At 41.4% G+C, this 19,475-nt stretch overlaps 1 protein-coding gene across 1 annotated transcript; it reads right to left on the reverse strand.

Annotated features, from left to right (window-relative positions):
- Positions 1 to 333: 333 nt before the first annotated feature.
- On the reverse strand, positions 334 to 15,169 carry usp3 (ubiquitin specific peptidase 3). Its single transcript, XM_018763939.2, has 16 exons — positions 15,088 to 15,169; positions 14,824 to 14,921; positions 10,156 to 10,216; positions 9,564 to 9,701; positions 8,952 to 9,035; positions 7,447 to 7,528; positions 6,977 to 7,059; positions 6,480 to 6,593; positions 5,383 to 5,496; positions 4,956 to 5,102; positions 4,167 to 4,273; positions 3,995 to 4,075; positions 3,720 to 3,838; positions 3,112 to 3,225; positions 2,940 to 3,007; positions 334 to 2,445 (listed from the first exon to the last, which is right to left on the reverse strand). Exons 2-16 carry the CDS (start codon positions 14,912 to 14,914, stop codon positions 2,277 to 2,279), a joined length of 1,572 nt encoding a protein of 523 aa, XP_018619455.1. The 5' UTR covers positions 14,915 to 14,921; positions 15,088 to 15,169; the 3' UTR covers positions 334 to 2,276.
- Positions 15,170 to 19,475: the final 4,306 nt, after the last annotated feature.

A 19,475-nucleotide genomic window follows, 5' to 3' on the forward strand; every position in this document is an offset into this window, starting at 1 on the left:
CTATGAAACATTTTGGTTGGACTTAACCAGTTTTTGAAAGACTGTAGGTTTTTTTTCTCCACTAGCACAGTGAAGCTTTTGTATGGCCAGATACCTGTGGTTTAACCCCAAACAACTCATTCTGATCTGACAGGTCAGTGGCAGCGTGCTGTGTGCTGGTTTGGATTCAAACTCAGGGTTGATGATTCAGCTTTGCTTTAAGTACCCCCAAAGAAAATACTTAAACTGCTCCAGTGAAAGTTTTAACCTCTTTAACACTATATTGAAGATGCTTCAAACTAACTACACATGTTAGTAAACTGCAAAATGCTGTTTCCATTACAGGTGGTGGAGTTCAGGTTTCCATTTCATTAGAGATTCTGCCATGTTCTCCACACACTGCGAGAGGATTGCCCGCGTCGATCCTGTGCGCACCCACGAGCAGCACTCGGAACCGTGGCGCTAAAGCAAATGCAATGGAAAGTTCTGACCCTCGGTGACACCGGGCTGTGTTTGACCATATCCCATCTGTTCAATGAAGAGGAAAAGACTCCACGTGACATTAATTCTAGGGGAGACTGTCCAAACAAAGAACTAAATGACACACTTCAGTTGTCACAAATGTAATAATATATTTCGTAACCTTCCATTAGATATTTGTGCTACAGCCCTTGGTTGCTGTGACCAAAATTGTGTTGGAGCTGTTGTAGGACTTCTTGTTCACCTACATGTTATACAACTGCAGTGTTGAAAATACATATATACATCATACACAGTATGTGAAAAAAACAGAAAAGTAGGGCAAAAGCATAATTACACTTCAAAGCTGTTTATTACTACATATGAAAACACACTGATGTGGCTGTGCTTAAATTTTCAAGTCATTCTGTCAAAGTTTTAGAGATTGTTCCATTTTGGTTCATTACCAGTAATTGCACAGGTACTTAGAATATCTGAATATTTCACCGAAAACAACTTGACTCATTAACACACAGATCTTCTGCAAATTAGAGGCATGGCTTAGTTCTTAATCCACCGCTTAGTTGTTATGGTCCGTGTCTAATTTTGAGACATGTAAAATAAGAGAAAAGGTTGAAAAGACTTAAGCAAGACTTGGCAAAAACACAAAGAACTATGAAGCAAGAGTTGCTCCAGACAAATAATCTCAAAAGGCCATTTGACCACTCAAGTAACTGGCTGCGGTTACATAAAAATCTTCTGTAAGGTCAACAAAGATTTTGTTGGAACCACCAGATTCTCTCAACAATCTTTATTACGCATTTAACAAAATGAAGATGTTTCACCACTGTGCAGGGCTATGCTTTGGACAGTGAGCTATAATTGTTGCCAGAACACAACCCTAATTTGTTGTTTTCGCAGCACTTTTCAGTCATGTAAATGTTTCTTACAGTACGTGCTACTGTATATGGATATGCATCCATACCTAATTTTACACACTTCAGTATACAAACATGTATTACTCGCTTCTTCTGTAATATATTATCAGGTGGTACATTATCGTATAACAAATCCAGATTCAGTAAAAACAACCCCATTTAAATGAAATTTCATATTTAACTGCTTCACTATTTTTCAAAGGAGGACCTTCCTTATTTAAACCGTAGGTGCAAGTTGCTTTGATTTTAATCCAGTATTTTTGAATTTCAAAAAGAAACATGTCTACATGATCTGCTGTTTTTGTCTTATGAGGACTGGGGAGTACTGCAGCTGTGCCATCCACAGGCTTTCCCAGAGTATGGTTGTCCATCTCAAAAAAAAAGAAAAATTAACTTGATATTATATAAATCACAGAGAAATTTGATGTAAGACATATGCACACTGATAGAGGGAAGGGGTAATCCAAAATATGTCTGCAGGTCATGATCCAAGAGTCACAGATCATGTAAAATCTCATTACATTAAGATTAAAAAACATGTAATATGGGTCTTAGACTACCCAGTCCCTTGGTTTAATTCAAGATAAGGGACAAGTACTTATGATGGCACAGTTACCTCTAATGTAAACAAGTCTCAGAGGAATTGAACACAAAGCTATAAAAAGCAAATACTCTTAAGTTTCTAACAATCTTTCATAAAAAGCAGATAGTAGGTTTCTTGGAGGTTCTCCGTTTTAAACTGTTAAAAAACGATTCACGTACAAACTAAAAAATAATAATAATAAAATCACAAGAGCGACCTGATAAAAGTGCAGGAGAAATGGAGGTAAGTCATCTGGGTCAAGTGTGGGTGCTGATGAACTGGACTGGCGCAGTGCCGCAAGAAGGCTTTAGTGGCCATCAAAGCTTGGCGTCAGCGCTTGCTGGGGCCTGCCGCTCCACATAGAACAGGATGTAGGCCTTGGCCTTGGCCACAGCGTCCTCATCCGCTAACGTTACTGTGCTGTCGTTGAAATGAAACCAGCGATCCTCGTGGCTGGCGTAAGCCGTGTAGTGGCCGGATCCCACCCTACAGGGACAACATCATCAATGTGTTCATTAAAGCTGTCGGTACAAGACATACTCCTTTTTTCTGGGAGCAGTTCTTTTATGGTTTCACTTCATGCCATACTTTTTGAGAGGGGAACAGAAGAACGACCGCAGCTGCACCGTACCATGTTCTTATGATACAATACTACCACCTAATGGTCAAAGTAGCAGGGACAGACAAATACTGTGGGGTTACTGATTATGCATCTTAAAATGCGTATGAGGTGTGAACGCAACTCAGTAAAATATACACTTATGCATAACACCTTGCATGCAACCTGCATTTTGAAATAATGTGTACTGATGGAACTCAAACACATTAAAAACCACTGAGTGTTTTCCTGTTCCACTGAGACACGTTGTTCCAGGGCATATTTAGGTCACTGATGGTTCAGGAGGACCAGTGTAGCGCAGTACTCTTGTTGCCATGGAAAGCATCGAGAGGTGTTTGTGCAAAGGCTATCGTCCTCTTACCCGGACCCATGGTGTACCACCACAGCAGCAAGGTCATACAAGCAGCTCTCTGGCCCCATGTTTTCGGGCTAGAAAGGCAACGGACAGAGCAGAGAGACACAGTCACCCTCGAAGCCGCGTGCTTGACCACAACAACAAAAGCACAGAGAGAATAAGGCAGCACCTTACCCACCTCAAGTAAGTAGCACTTCATGTCTAGGCCTCGGAGGGGGAACTCCACATAGGTGTCCACTTTGTTCCTCAGGTAAGCTGTCCAGTGAAATCGCTTTAGGTGCAAGCAGAGCACCTGTCACAGGACCAGAAAACCAGAGCATTCTTAGAACTGTATTACTGAATGAACGTACAGATATTCTGTATCAATAAGCACTTGTCCAGTGCAGGGTCACAGTGGTCTGGACACTATCCCAGGAACATAGAGCACAAGCGGGGAACAACCCTGGATGAGACACCAGTCCATTCCACGGTCATCACCCCCTCATTCACTCACATAAACACACTAAGGGCAATTCAGAGACACATGTTTGGACTATGGGAGGAAACACAAGGAGATCATGCAAACCACATAACCCAGGAGCTGTGAATTACCAGCTCTACCTACTGCCTGACTATACTGCCAGATGGTACGGAAACAGTACAGCTACAGATGACAAAATCTACCTATAAAAACAATAAACTGAACTAGTACACACATTTTTGTTACTAATCGTAGAAAATAAACCCACCGCTGATAAATTACATATTTAAAATTACTAATAACCATTTTACCAAAATGACTCTTACCTTTGGCAATTTCTGGATCCAGAACTTTTTTGTGGATTTCTGTCTCTTCTTACACTTGTGGCACATGTAGAGCTCTGTGTCGTCCAGTTCCTCAAGGTCTGTGAAGCTGCGAAGGCAGTCTGGAATACACACGGAAAAAGGTAAGCTCATATGGATGCATTCAGTCTCACAGCTGCCCTTTAACTGTGCAACACCAGCATGTACACAGATGAGCAAACATAACACGATCGACAGAGCACAGTGCACATGGGTGCTGCCTTCACAAGACCACTTACCTTGTAAGGTGCAAATTGGCCCATTTTCCATGTTCTTTGTTCGCTTATTTCTGAACTGGCTGGGAATGTCTAGTGAGAGGTCTGAAGGTAGAGAAAAATCATTTTGAAGCGAACAGGACAGCGCAACCCAGACAGTAAGTTCCGAAAGAAACGAGAGGCAAAAGAAGCTCACCGAGGAATGGATCAAACTTTTTGGATTCTGTCCCACATATCAAGCAGTTCACCTCATTCTGCAGCACGCCACCAAACACTGATGTGACAATCGTGGAGGTCCCGTTTCTGTTGACAGAATACATCAAGATGTTATGGCAGTGCTGCCTGAAAATAAATGCACAAAGCTGTTTAGTGAAAACTGTAGTAACAAGGGAAAGGAACATTTTAAAGGTGAATATGAAACATCTATTAGGCACTAGTATTACGCCAATGTCAAGCTAGACGTACATTCAGATCAACAGCAAAGCACTTTACATGGTCTCTATATCAGCCCAATCTCACATGGAGAGACGGGTCATTTACATTCGGAACAGGATTACCCTGCCACTCTAACTCCAAACAATCAACTGAGCATGAGTCAGCAACGGGCTACCTTTTCAATACCCTGTCAAATCCCCTTATGCTGTGCTTCCGCTACCAAGCAGCTTTAACTGATGTGCAACAAATGATGCCTCGTGTGATCAGGTTTAGGCCTGGCCTTCACTAGAGTCTGCCTTTGTAAATAGCAGTCTGTAGCTTACGTAAAGAGCTCTAGCCATAGCGGAGCTTTGATTACAGCTTATCTGGGCTCCTCTATACTTTCTGTGGATAAGTCTTGCCATTTCACTGCAGCACAGCCCAGCAGGAAGAACACACAGGGATTTTTTTCTGCCCACTGCTCACAGCACAACACAGTTATTTTTCTGCCTGTTAATAATCTGAATGTGACTACAGAGCAGGGAAGGTGTAGAATACAGGAGTCTCCTACATGCAGCATTTGTCCCCTGGGGAGGACTGGAGTCCCCCTTCAGAAAGAGTAGACATTATCACTCTGCTGTGGTTGCCCTGCAGCTCCAGATGAAGATGGTCCAGCAAGTAGCGCATGAATTCATGGGCATCCTGCTGCTGGTAACCCCTTGGAAGAGGAAGGAAAGAGGTGAGAAAAGTCAAAGATTAAAACACCATTTTTCAGTGCTCAAGTCAGTCACCTTTATAACTACGATTATTGTCTATATGGAAATAAAGCTCATTAGAGAAAACATTAAAAAACGATTTACCAGTCTTAACTAAGTGAGTGCTACACAGGCCAATTTCAAACAACAAAGTAAACAGTTTTAGTAGACAAAAAATATTAGCTACATTATCAACAACTGTTTTACTGCTAACATATAGGAACAGCTGTAATGTGTTGTTACCTGAAATTTGGCATGATTTTCCAGACAACATAAAAGAGAGAATCTGGGCTGAAGGCGGTCTGACTACCCTGCCAGAGAGAGCACAGCGTTTTCCGGAACTCCTCCACCAGTGAACTGTGGGGCAGAGCGGGGGCAGGAACACAGGAAGCTCAGTGCCATGTTAGTGAGTGAGAGAGAGTACATGTGTTTGTGTGTAAGCAGTTCAGCAGACCACACACTGAACCACATTCATCCCCCATTGATTTATGCAATCCTCCAAACGCCAGCATAAAACATAACCTCCTAAACAGAGTCATTTCATTTTCACATTTACAAACATGCACATTCTAATACTAAACCCATTAACTTCACACACTGTGTTTATACTGTCCGCTACTGTGATCTTTCTGTATTAATATAAATTGCTCTTTTTCCGTGTAGTTAAGGGTCACTAACTGTGAGATTCGTCTCGCTCATTACAATGTGTTTGCGGAACAAAACAGTGACTGGTTTATGAAAATGAAAAGTGGTGCTCTGAGCAACTGATCAACATTACAAGGTATCAGTTTTACACTCAAAACTGGATAGAGATTCTAAGACTATGAAAAGAAAAAAATGTCATGACTACTTTATTATGAATAGATAGGTATATGAATAGATAATTCAGACAGCAAACAGCATTTTAAAGATCCAAACAGGTGATTTAAACCAACAGAGACAAAGACATCATTTCGCATTCTTACAATTCTGTTAATTGTCAAGCAGTGGATAAACTGGGAAATTTTCAGATTCAAATAACTGGAAGGAGGAACTTAAATTTGCCACAGTAAAAAATTAAAAAAGGCCTGACGGTCCATTTGGTTGCCATTTGTTGTCTGTTCAGTAAGTTTGTAAACAGGGTACTGTCTCTGCTTTTCCCTCCAGTGACTTACCTGTGATTACACTACAATTTGTATTAAATTTCAGTGGAATAAAATTAAACATCTAAGTTCAAACAAAACTGGATATTTTTGCTGTTCGATTTTGATACTCTGATCTCAAGGTAAACACATTTTCTAGAAACGACTGGGGCTGTACGCCTTCCATGTTGGCTGCAAAAGAAGTTAAGAGGACCTTACACACTAGTGTCTCCCTGACTTCGTGTGTGGTACATTCTTCTCCCTGCTGTTTTGCCGCTGCGCAACTCCACTGCAGGAAGCTCCTTGAAATAGCAGCAGAACTGTTGAATATTACTAGGAAGAGAGAGAAAAACCACACAATATGAATATTTACTAAGTTCATGAAAACTGACCATTTCATTATTTCACTTTTCCCTTGTTTCTGTTCCTTTCAAGAGAAACAAAGTTATAAGATGTATGAAATATACTGCATGTTCTTATTCTTGAATGAACAAACAAAGAAGGAAGACTTGCTACAAGTGGAGAATAAATTAGTCTTTTCTCTCTCCCTTCTGGTTTCCTGGTTTCCAGGCTGCATCCTAGACACAATTACTAAAAAATGACTGGCTGGAGACAGTGGAGGGTGCATGCCCAGAGGGATGGAGGTAAAGAACAAAGAGCAGGACGTGACGAGCGAGTCCTGCAACAACACAGCAATCATTGCCGTTGCTTCCTACCTGAGGGACTGGAGGATGGCGTTCATGAAGCACGTATTGCCTAAGTTACGGAGGCCGGTAGCACAGTGAGCCGTGACCACTCCCTTCAAGGACACACACAAAGGAGGGGTTAATGACAAATTAGGCCTTACATAACACCTTCCTAGCAGCTAGCTTTGCTAACATTACTCCAAAAACAACAGATGAAACCATTTACTTTAGCTTTGCCTTGCCCCTTGCTGAGTGTGGCCACTCAGTAACCTTGTTTGGGTGTTTAAAGATGACAGAACAAGGTCACGCTGAAGAATGTCTCCCCACACCTCTGACTCAGTGTGAGAAGCATGAAGGCTTTTGCCTGTGTCTAACTCCTAGGTCATTATTTGTGAGCTTCAGCTACAGTTTAGAGTGTGTGCACAAAAGTGAACAAGAGGAAGAGGGAAAAACTATGAAGAACCACACCATTCAGTGGCCTTAGAACATAAAGAACTTACACTGTCTTTTACAAGCTTGCTACTGTTGGATGAACTTTCCAGAAGTTTCCTTTTCCTGTGTCGATCTAAAGCTAGTGCAGAGCTAAAAAACGGAAACAAATAATTAGCTTGACAATAATGTCATACTTCACAAATAAAGACACCCCTCTGCTTACGTAAATTTGACGTACGCAAATCCGGATTTACGTTTAAAGAAAAAAATTCCCGGCATACACATTATTTATGGAGTGCTTATGCAAAACGTGAAATACGTTAAGCGCAAATCAGTGTAGCCAGACAAGGCAGGAAGCGGCATCTTCTCAGTTCCCGTGTGTTTTGAGCCTCTCCTCTCATTAGTGTAGTGATTTTTTTTTTTCGCATTTACCCCTTTTCATTATTCACAATGCCTGATAGTCAATGTGCACTTGAAAATGAGAACTGTCTTGCAAGCATACAGCAATCAATTTGAAGATGAAATTAAAATAATAAGGAAATATGAAGGTGGACAAAGAGTCTATAGCACAGGAACCAGATTTAGCTATATTGACTGTAAATACAATAGTGAAGGATGCTGCACATATAAAGAAGCACACAATGATGTTGAATGGTTGGGGAGGAGGGAGAATCTGACATGTAATTTTTGACTTATGTAAGGGGTTGAAGAACAGTTTATTCTGATAAGAATCCACTCTTGTAACCATTATTTCAATGATTAGATTTTATCTGATGCTACTTTATAATTTTATCCACTTTAAGCAGCAGGATATTTTACTGAAGAAATCCAGGCCGATTACCTTAATAAAAGCCCTGCCTGGGATTAAAACCCACAACCTCCAGTTTACAAATGCAGCTCTTTAGCCTCCAAACTATCTCCTATCCATTTACGGCACCTTATCAGTGAACAGTGTTCTTTTGAGTACACTAACACACATTTATACAAACACACATAACTAGTATATTTATACAAAAACAAAATAACAAATTTAAAATCCAAAATAACTCTAAGCCCTGTGAAACACAGCAAAAGGTTCTAACAAAATAAGAATAATTGGTTTTGTGAGATCTGATTCATCACTGTCCTCTGCAACTGAGCAAACAAATTTTTTCCCCCACGTGATGTTGAATGTGAACATAACCTGAATAATCTAAGTCAAATATATGAATGCGTACGGACACAGAAAAGTGTGTCCATGGTTTCTTCCCCCCCCTCAGTGTGTCCAACAGGCTTCAATAAGTGCTTTAGATAATTAGTGTGTTTAAAATGTTCCACTGTAGAAACAAAAGTGAAAACAGCTCTCTGCATCAACAAGCAACAAAGCGACCCACTGATGCTACCTGTTACTTCCACAGGAAACTGAAATGAAAACATAGACAACAGCTCCTCTCAACAAAGAACACAGAATTCCATGAGGGGATTTTAATTTTTAACTTCACAGTCTGAATGCTGTCAGTAGAAAGGTTTCATTCTGACCACCTGAAAAATATGAGTGAAAGAAGCACTTTCCTGAATGGAAAAAGATACTCACTTTTCCAGGCTCTGAAGATGTTCTCTCACTTTCTGCACTAGACCCATCTTTGTGTCATTTACAACAAAGTCGTCACAGCGGTAGCTGAAAGAACAAGGATTACTCTTAATCACTAATGCACCTTTCTATTAATACTCTGGAGTAATCTTCACTAATCCATGTACTACCTCAACACATGACTTTCCAAGCTGCTTTGATATGCCTTATGGATTACAGATCAACTAGTGCCATGACATAAAATTATACTTTTATAGATTTTTTTTTTTTTTTTTTTTTTTAAAAACAAAACATTAATGCATAACAATGACTAAAATAATGTGCCAATTGTGTGTGGACAGCAGTTCCCATAAAGTTCAAAGAGTGCTCACAGCATGCCTAGTACAAAGCAAAAGAAATCGAGATGGATAAAATGAGAACGACAGACCCGAGGCCCTTTTTTGGGGATGAGGACTAAAGACAAATGGCTGAGTCCCAAGAAACAAGAAGTGCTAACCAAGTACTGAGAACTGATGACTGGTGTGCAACACTGATGACTGTGAACTGAGGGCTAACCATTCAGTACTGAGCATAGGACACAGAGGACTGAAGACAAACGTGTGGACCAGCACTCACCAGTATGTGCTGTAACTGCTGCAGTCCATGCACACCGAGTGCTGCGGTTTCTCCTTCTCCTGCTTCTCACACTTCTTCTGATGGCAGCCGGAGTTCTGCGTGTCCTCAAAATGCTTCTTTGCATGTCCGTTTACATACCTTTCAAACACAAAAAAACTGATTACATTTTTTCAAAGTATTAATGTCTAAGAAACCGCAGCTGGTCAAAAACCTGGAAGTTTGCCATTTCACAATGTGAAAATTAGAAAAAAATTGTCTGAGCATACTGAAATTCAACAGAACAAAATTTTTGCACAACCACACACGAACCTGACCTTGTCTGTAACATCAGTAATGCTCTACAATTAACATCTACACTGTAGTTACAGTAAGAGGCAACAATTGTTAATTTTCAGTATAGCTAAATTATATAAATACTGTTTTCCAAACTTGTCATATTTCCCCGTAATAATTTTATGTTTGATTATAAAATGCATTGACAAACATCAGAGATAACACATGAAAGCAACTCATTCTTTACTTCCATGTTACCACTATGAAAAATAGCTTTGAACTGACAGCAGAAGTGCACACGATGCTGACTAGTACGTACCGTCCACAATGCACATTCAAACAGGTGAGACACACCCAAGGACTTTTGTTTGATCGGCAAACTGGAAAGAAAGCATAGACTTTATCAATATATTTTTGCACAGTTACAATAAATATAGACTGCAACACCAAAACGGAGAGTACCACAGACAGTACACATGTAAAAGAACAGAGCCCAGTCCAACACTGGTTTGCGATTAACCATGGAGGGTGTCTGAGTGATTGATATAGCGGGCATGGAGCAGCTTGTGGAAGCTACAAAATGTTTCCTTTTCGTTCTTGTTTGAGGAGCCCATTTGGGTGCCAGGATGAACACATTGAGCTTCTTACCAGAAGACATGTCCACCCAGGCACAGGTAAACATTAGTGAAAAATGCAGCACGAATGTGATATAAAAATAGATCTACTTACATTTACATTTATTCATTAAGCAGACGCTTTACTACAATGCAACATACACCTTAGGGTAAAGGTAGATTTCATAACAGAAAGAGCTTTACATATAGACCTACTTAGTGAAGCACAGTTTGGCTGAAACAACCATTTTTGCTGGCATCCAAAACTTGATTTCTTTTAATAAAGCACAAAACTTGAGTTCTTTTCTCTACACAATTCCCTTGTGATCTCTTAATACTGTACTGGCGGTAGATGCTTTCTGCTAATTACCCACAGTCACCTTCTCTCATTGAGTTTAGCTAACATCTGAACTGCTTGTTGCTAAGGAACACTTCATTCTAATGAATGCTGCTTTCTGCATTGCTGCATAAATGTGAAATGTCATTCAAGGGAAATGTGCATTGAGTGGGAGCAAATGAACACTATGTGTACTATGATTATTCTGTACATTTGAGAAATGTACTGTATACGAAAAGAAAATCTCAAAATACTGTCACCATAATGTTGTAACACCACTGTCAATATAGAGCGCTGAACAGTTACTAAATATTGATCTACAATCGTAATCAATACAACTCAGATTAATATGATAGGTGCAACTATTTAAATGGTATTTCCCATTGTTTAGTAACAATGATTCACAATTGGGGGGCACAGTGGTGCAACGGGTTTGGCCGGGGCCTGCTTTCTGATGGGTCTGGGGTTTAGGTCCTGCTTGGGGTGCCTTGCGACAGACTAGCTTCCCGTCCTGCGTGTCCCTTCCCCCTCCAGTCTTGCGCCCTGTGTTGCCGGGTTAGACTCCAGTTTGCCACGACCCCACTTGGGATGAGCGGTCTCGGACAACACGTGCGTGATTCAGAATCAAAGGGCTCAGTTCAAAACTCTCATACGAAAGGAGAGGTGCGGCATTTAAATTAGAGCAGTACTACCAATACTACCCCTCACATTATTAAGGCTCTGATATGACAATGTTTTTTGCTCTAAAATTGATTTTAATCATTTACATACACTCACAAAATGGACAGCATGTTTATTTAGATGCCAGCTGGTCAGCCTAAAAATATGCTAATTGAATGGAGCACCGAAGCTCTGGTTTGGCACATCTTAGCTGGGATTTGCTGAACGTCGGTTAACCACTGCAGATCTTTCTGCATGTATGCGCCACAGAAAAGCAGACATATTAAGGAACAGAGAACTGCTTTCCTATTGCACAGGCCTACATTCCTTAGTAAAGTTTTTAAGTATATGCACATTTTATTATAACTTGGAAATATCACAGGCTTAACATAGAGGAACTATTTTCAAAACAAACAAAAATTCCAGAGTTTCATGTCACACATTTTATTCAAAGATGCACTGTATAATACAGTATGTATGTATAGTGGGTTATTCTTTCTGAATTATGTTGAACATTTTATGCAGCTCTTATAGAGATAAAGGCACAAAATATTTTATTAATAAAGTGAAAATACAGATTAAGGCAAATAATGCTAAGTGTATCATTTTATAAATGTTAAAGGCACTTTAAAGACCACAAATGATCATGATTTTATAGTATGATCATACTGTGTTTCACTGACAATACAAGTGAAAGTGTGTTAAAAAAAGTAAGTTTGCTACAAGTTATTCCAACTTTTGAAAGAAAATACATTTTATGAATTGGAAGAAGATTCTATCCTCTCAAATATGTATAAACTAGCAGAATAAATGGAAGTAACTGAAGGAAGTCACTTGAGCTCATCTTGACTACCACTAATGCAGTCTAAGTCCATGGCCTAGATTGCCCTGAGATTAAAATCCATTTTAAAATCCACAAAAACAACTTGCCCACAGATGCATACTAAATGTTTAAAAAAAAAAAAAAAAAAAAAAAAAAAACTACAAAAGAGTGCAAGTTATCACACTTCTGCGTCCAAACCTCCCTTCCTGTTTATGTAATGCACTCACTGTTTTGTTCTGAGGTGTACGTTGCTTTGGAGAAAAGTGCCCGCTAGATGAATAAATGTAAAATGTAACAAACGGAAGATGATGAGGAAATATGCAGGGAAATTTAAATAGCAAATTCACAGTGCACCATTTCACCGCTTTACCCAAATTTACAAGCTACTTATCCTGCAATGTAAAAAAAAACTGCCTTACGAATATTATTTATTCATTTATGTGGCATTTTTCTCCATAGCAATTTGCATTTCAGCTAGGTACACTTCATACGTGCAGTTCAGGGTAGGGACATTGCTCAAGAGTATCAGCAGCAGGTGGGATTTGAACCTGGGCCCTTCAATCGCACGGCAACGCTAACAACCACTAAACTACTTTGTGCTCAAATGAGAAGTAAAAATAACCTAGAAGCCATACTCCTTCACAGTACATGGGAATACATGAAGAGTGTGAACACACACACAGCACAACAGTCTTTCACTGGCTCCAGGTCTCCAGCACCAACGTGACTGTGGACAGGCCTCATCTAGCTAAAATTAGGCTTTGTTAGGCTGTTATGGCAACCAATGCTAAGCATTGACTTTTGATGGTGTTTATAATCAGGTGAAAATTTAAGGTATTTGGGTCAAAAGGGGCTGTATAAAAATTACTTTCATAATGTGATTCCCCACACGTAGACAAATGGTATATTAGGCCATTATTTATGAGCGGTTTTCTGAAATGCACCACATGTGTACATTTGGAGGTAGGTGGAAATTTTGCACAGCTTAACTTGCCCAGAGAAACCAGAATCCTGTAAGATCAAAGAATCAGAGAGGCTTCTGTCTTACAGCCCTGCTTTAAATACAATTGTTCTTATTGGCTGTTTATTTAAATGAAAGTATTCATCTCAGTTAATTACTGAGAAATGTTTATGAATCTGAAAACTATCACATGCTGCTACTCTACACATTCAGCCACTGTTTTAACTAATAAGCTACCATTTAATTTAATAAAATCATGGGTGAAAATTAATTTACCTAATGTGTCTCTAGCCTTCTTCTAGTTTTTAATTGTCTGAAAATGTCACTACAAAAATAACTTACCACTCAGGTGATCCTTACAGGATCACTTAAATGTTTTAAGTAAGTAAAATAAAAGGGCAGCATGTATTGTAGTGGTTAAAACTGCTGCCTTTGGGGTCAGAGGTTATGGGTTTGAATCCCACCTCCTGTTGTAGTACACTTGAATGGGGTACTTAACCTAAATTGCTCCAGTGAAATTACCCAGCTGAATAAATGGGTAAGAAAAATTGTACGTAACTTAAGTTTGTACGTTATTTTGGAGAAAATCCTCAGCTAAATGATAAAGTGTAGATGCAATGCCACAGTGGTTTTGCCAAGCAAAAATCTGCTTTATTTGGAAAGAAAGCGACTGTTGATTGATCAGTGATCGAGAGCTGCTTCATCACAGCCGCACCAGTGCTGTAAGGCAAACAACAGGCCTGCAAAACTGACGAAATACACTGCTGCTGTGATGAACAAATACATACAGCCTCTTCTGGCTACAGGGGTCTGGGTTAGTGAAGCAGCAAAAATACATATGGAAGCTTAAGGCAGGCAGGATAGCGGTTAAGGTCATGGGCTTATAACCAGGAGGCTGTAGGTTTGAGTCCCACTCTGCACTTTTTTTAAGTTATTCACCTTTATTTAGCAGGCTCCTTGGTCCCAGGTGTTTTCCAGTAATAAAGAACCAACTTCACAGTAACTTTCCCTATTTATACATTGGGCCTTTCTTACCACACCAGTTCAGGTTGCATACCTTCACCAGGGGGGGACGACAAAGTGGGAACTTAGTAGTAGTAATGAGGAAGCTGGTAACTTCGAACCCAAAGGTTGCAGGTTCAACGCACACCTCCAGCTACAGAGCCTTGAGCAAGGCATTTTCCTTAAACTGCGCCAATAAAATTACCCAGCTGTATAACTGGGTAAGTAACTATCTTAACATTGTACGTCGCTGAGGAAAGACAAGTGAAGTGTCCTAGTAACTGTAAACTTAATAAGAGTGCAGTGAGTTGTACACGCCGCCGGCTGCTGCTGCGTTCCTGTGAGCGCAGAACTGACTCGTATTTGCTCCAGTAAATACAGAGAGGACATTTCGGACAGAAAAAGCACCTGCTGAATATCCATTTATTAATTAAATATGTACGTGCAGGCCGCACTGTGTTTGTTCCGCGCGACTGCTCACACTACGGAAATGAGTGAGAGTGAGTGAGAGAGAGAGAGAGAGAGAGAGAGAGAGAGAGAGACCCTACGCGGGCACGAGCCCGCTCCTCGCCGGCCTCGGAAACACTCACCGCCGCAGCACCAGGAGGAAGGAGAGCCGCTCTGGAAGCGAGACGAGTCCAGAGCAACACACACACTAGAGCTCAGGTGCGGACACTCCATGGCCGCGCTGCGGGGACGGACAGAGAGAGGGACACACGGTGACGGTCGGTGAGGCTGAGTGTGTGTGAGTGTGTGTGTGTGTAAGTAACGTTGCATGATAATCATGTGTGTCTGTTTAAATTACGCCGTGCCGCGGCAGCGCGAGACCGCTGGGTCGTCGTTGCTCATCTTACTGTGTCCGTTTATTTGCTTGCTTTGTTTTTCAGCTGCGCTTCACCGCGGCTCCTTCAGGCGACGCAGCACAGCTCCGCCTCATGGCGCCTCTCGAGAGCTTCGCGGCGGCATCTCGCGACCATCACAGCGCAGCGCGAGCCACAGATCCGGCCCGATAAACACGTCTGTGGAGAAGTGGAAAAAGACGTGACGCAAGTTCCTCTTCTCGCGTGCCGCTGTGTGTGCGCGTGTGTTTCCTAAGAGGCGAGCGAACTACCGCCATCCACTGTACCGGAGTGGAGACACACGCGCACACACACACACACAAACAAGGAAACTTATCACGAAGAGGTTATCCAGACATAAAAACCGCTTCTGTGAAAAAGAAAGTCGAGAGAGAAGTGCAGAGTAACTTGAAAAAAAAAAAAAAAATCAATGTTACTGCTGTCACAGTGGTTTCACGGTGATTTAACTCCTGAAAAGAGAGAAAACTCACAGCTGACAGTATAAATACACACAGTACTGAGCTATCAGGTGTCTGTCCACACAGCCTTCAGGTAACTCAAAAGAATTCACAATTCAGGAACAACAAGGAATCCATGAAGATATTTTCACACCACAAAATGGACATTCGGATTTCATTGCCAGCAATAAAAATACACACTTCATCATCCACTTTTCCTCAGAATTTTCTCCAGCTTTTCGTCAACAGCGATTTAACGCCAGGAATTCATAACGCCCTCTCCTTGCAGTGATATCAGCTCATTTTGAATCGTATTTATTTGTAACACGTGAGCCTCATACATCATTCATAAAACTACACCTTACGTTCCATAAAATCTGAAATCCCATTTATGTGAGATCATGCTCATACTGCACTTGCATATGGGAAAAACTGTAATCTTTTTCAGCCAGGCGGCGAGATGCACTACTCCACCACCAGGTGGCAGTCTTTAGAAACGTGCAAAGTGACGCTTCTACATCTATTAAATAAAGATTTTAACTGTCGGAAATGATGAGTGGGGAAATGTTTACCTGTCGAGTTGGACAGTGTGTGGATCCAGACACCTTTGGCGGGCTGGTAATCCATTCTGACCCGTAAAAAAAAAAAAAAAAAAAACTCAGCGCTTGGCTTCCCACTAATATCAAGTAAACAGTTTGTGGCCCTGTCAGTTTTGTGAAATGAAAGGCTTTCAAGAAGGTACAACTGCTGACTGGGAAGCCTTTCATTAACTATGACTGCGGACACTTAATGTCTCACGCGGGCTATGTAAGGTTGGGTGGGGGAGGAACACGTTTTCCTCAGAGGGACTCCGGTGGCCAAGGGTTCCAGAGGAAAGTGAAACAGCAGGGCAGCTTGAGGGAAGGATGGCTTGCGGGAGGGACGCGGGTGAACGTCCTTTGTTCGCCTCGAAGGAACGCTGGGGTTTAGAGTGTCACAGCCAGACTGCGCCTTACATTCCTCTGTGAGTTCAGTGATAAACAGGATATAGGGCATGGACTGCCCAGAACTCGCACCCAGGACTGCACATTCACATACACACACATTTCTGAACCGCATGTCCCATTCGGGGTTGTGGGGAGCCAGAGCCTAACCTGGCAGGGGACACACCCAGGACGGGACGCCAGTCCGTCGCAAGGCACCCCAAGTGGGACTCAAACCCCTGACCCAGCGGAGAGCAGGACCCGGCCAAACCCGTTGCACAACCGCAGCTCCCAACATTCACATATTTTATAATTTACACACACACACAGAGTCTGAAATCGCTTGTCCTGAGCGGGGTCGCTGCAAATCGGAGCCTAACCCGGCAACACAGGGCACAATCCTGGAGAGGGAGGGAACGCACCCTGGACAGGATGCCATTCCATCGCAAGCACCCCAAGCAGGACTCGAACCTCAGACTTGCCAGAGGGCAGGACCCGGCCAAGCTCACCGTGCCACCCTCTTATGATTTACCATTAAAAAAAAATCTTGCTCATGAGGGAGATGTAAGTTGACTTTGAGTTCTCAGCGGGATACTTTCTTTGAGTTGGTACGTTTTAGGGTTATACTTTGACAAGCTGTGTTGGACGTGGTGCCTGGCCGGACCGTAGGCCTATGTTTAATGCCGAAAAACAGTCATTTTGCTGTTCTTTCTCATCTCTACTAATCCTGTATTGAAAACTTAAAGGAAGATTAGAAGGGAACTTTTTATGTATACAGAGCTTTAACCGCTGTGCTATGGTATGTCGTATGTACCAATGCATAAAAACTTGGATGTCTTATATCAAGAGGTGTTCAAAATTCTTCTAGTTTTGGTAGTTCCTTCAAGGTAACTCCACATTAACCATATTTTAAAACATCCAGGAACATGTAATCTAGAACCACTTGAGACCAAAATGTGATATAAGTATACTCGTGAAAGATGCCCTCCTCACTCACTTTTAAAGGCTTGTAATTGAAACGCCATGTCACGAGGAGTATGGCAGAGGTCGGTTCCACACATAAAACATCATATGACTCACTGCAGTAATGGCCACATCAAACAAGTTCAGCTGCTTTTGGCTAAAACCACTAGGTCACCATTACAGACACATAAAATATATTCCTCCATGTTCTTTTTTTCCTTTCCTTATATATGTTAAACAAGCTGAGATGAGAAAACATTTATCGCTCTCATAAAATTCCCATACTTTGAAACATGACTCGTCATCCTACCAATTTTTTTTTTAGATTTACCAGTGTAAACAAGTGTTCCACCACATTATCCCCTAATACTAATTGTAATAATGCAGGCATAATTAGTTATTAACGTTATACCTGTTAACCCCTAAGTGTTTATAAAATGTGTAAGAATTTATCAAATGGACTTCACAGAATGATCCCAGCTCACATTTTTAGACTGCTTCCCGTTACAATTGATTCAAGGCATAGTTTTCCTCCGTGGTCTTGTCTCAAAGTGGTTCTGGGGAATAGATATTGGGGGTAGGTACCATAAATGTGTGCTTGTTTACTCGGCACTGCCCTGCTCTCTGTTATACCCTGTCTAGCAGCTGTAATCCGCAAGACAGGCAAAATCCTCCTTGGGAGTAGGGAAAGCTCTGCCACCAGCAAAACAGACACACTAAGGTGAGTCCATTACCTCATTTCTTCTCTCCATTACATTGCGTTGGCTGTGTGATACAATCTTTGTTAGTCAAACTTAGAATGTTTTCTAACTGTGACTTTGGATGATGCTGACACTGCAGACTTCCAGGAGGCTGACACTGTCAATGAATTATCAGAACGCAATAAATGGAAGGGCTGATTTACAATATATTTATATTTACTCTTTGATTAGCGTTTATTCACAGTTTGTATGTATATACAATATGTTTCTTTGCGTTTTCCTAACTTCGTGAAGACATATCTGAAGGAAAAGTAAACCCAGAAAAAAGATAACGTGGCAACCTTTAAGAAGGAATTTTGTAAAAAATCTAAGAAGTGACAACTTTTTTTTTTTTTTTTACATTTGTTCTAATGTTTTGTGAGTTTTGCTTGGGACACACACACATTGTCTGAAACCATTTGTCCCAAGTGGGGGTCACAATGAACTGGAGCCTAACCCGGCAACACACAGGGCGTAAGGCTGGAGGGGGAGAGGCCACACCCAGGATAGGATGCCAGTCTGTCACAAGGCACCCAAAGTGGGACTTGAACCCCAAACCCACCGGAGAGCAGGACCCAGTGAAATCCTGTGAGGGAGTGTAAAGTGCCCACAGTGGGTTAACTCTATAGCTGCTGTGAGTGAGTCATAAAACAGTCAATAAGCTTACATATTCTCAATGGATTAGTTTGTGGCTTTTCATACATCACTGGCACTAAATTTTCCATCTCAGTTATGGGAGAACAGTTAAAAAAAAGTAACCTCTTTTCAGCAAATTGCCACGACCTCTATTCATCACAGAGTACTTTGACATTCCAAAGCACTGGTTCAATCCCATGAGCCAAGAATACGGTGTCTTTGTGACTTACTATTCACGCACCCACCTGAATATTCACGGCACTCTTGTCACATTCATTACACCTGAAAAAAAAGTCTTTAATTTGAGAGCATATAATTAATTTATACTGATTATAGGAAGGGGGGTGTGGTGGCGCAGTGGCGCAGTGGGTTGGACCATAGTCCTGCTCTTCGGTGGGTCTGGAGTTCGAGTCCCGCTTGGGGTGCCTTGCGACGGACTGGCGTCCTGTCCTGGGTGTGTCCCCTCTGGCCTTACGCCCTGTGTTGCTGGGCTAGGCTCTGGTTCCCTGCGACCCCGTATGGGACAAGCGGTTCTGAAAATGTGTGTGTGATTGTAGGAAATTTTGTTCAAGTGATGCTCTCTAAGGTACTGACAACAAAAAGAAGACAGCTGTTGCAATAATGCGGCAGTATGCCTTGTAGTA

The sequence above is a fragment of the Scleropages formosus genome, chromosome 11 (genome assembly GCF_900964775.1).
Source record: "Scleropages formosus chromosome 11, fSclFor1.1, whole genome shotgun sequence".
Taxonomy (NCBI): domain Eukaryota; kingdom Metazoa; phylum Chordata; class Actinopteri; order Osteoglossiformes; family Osteoglossidae; genus Scleropages; species Scleropages formosus.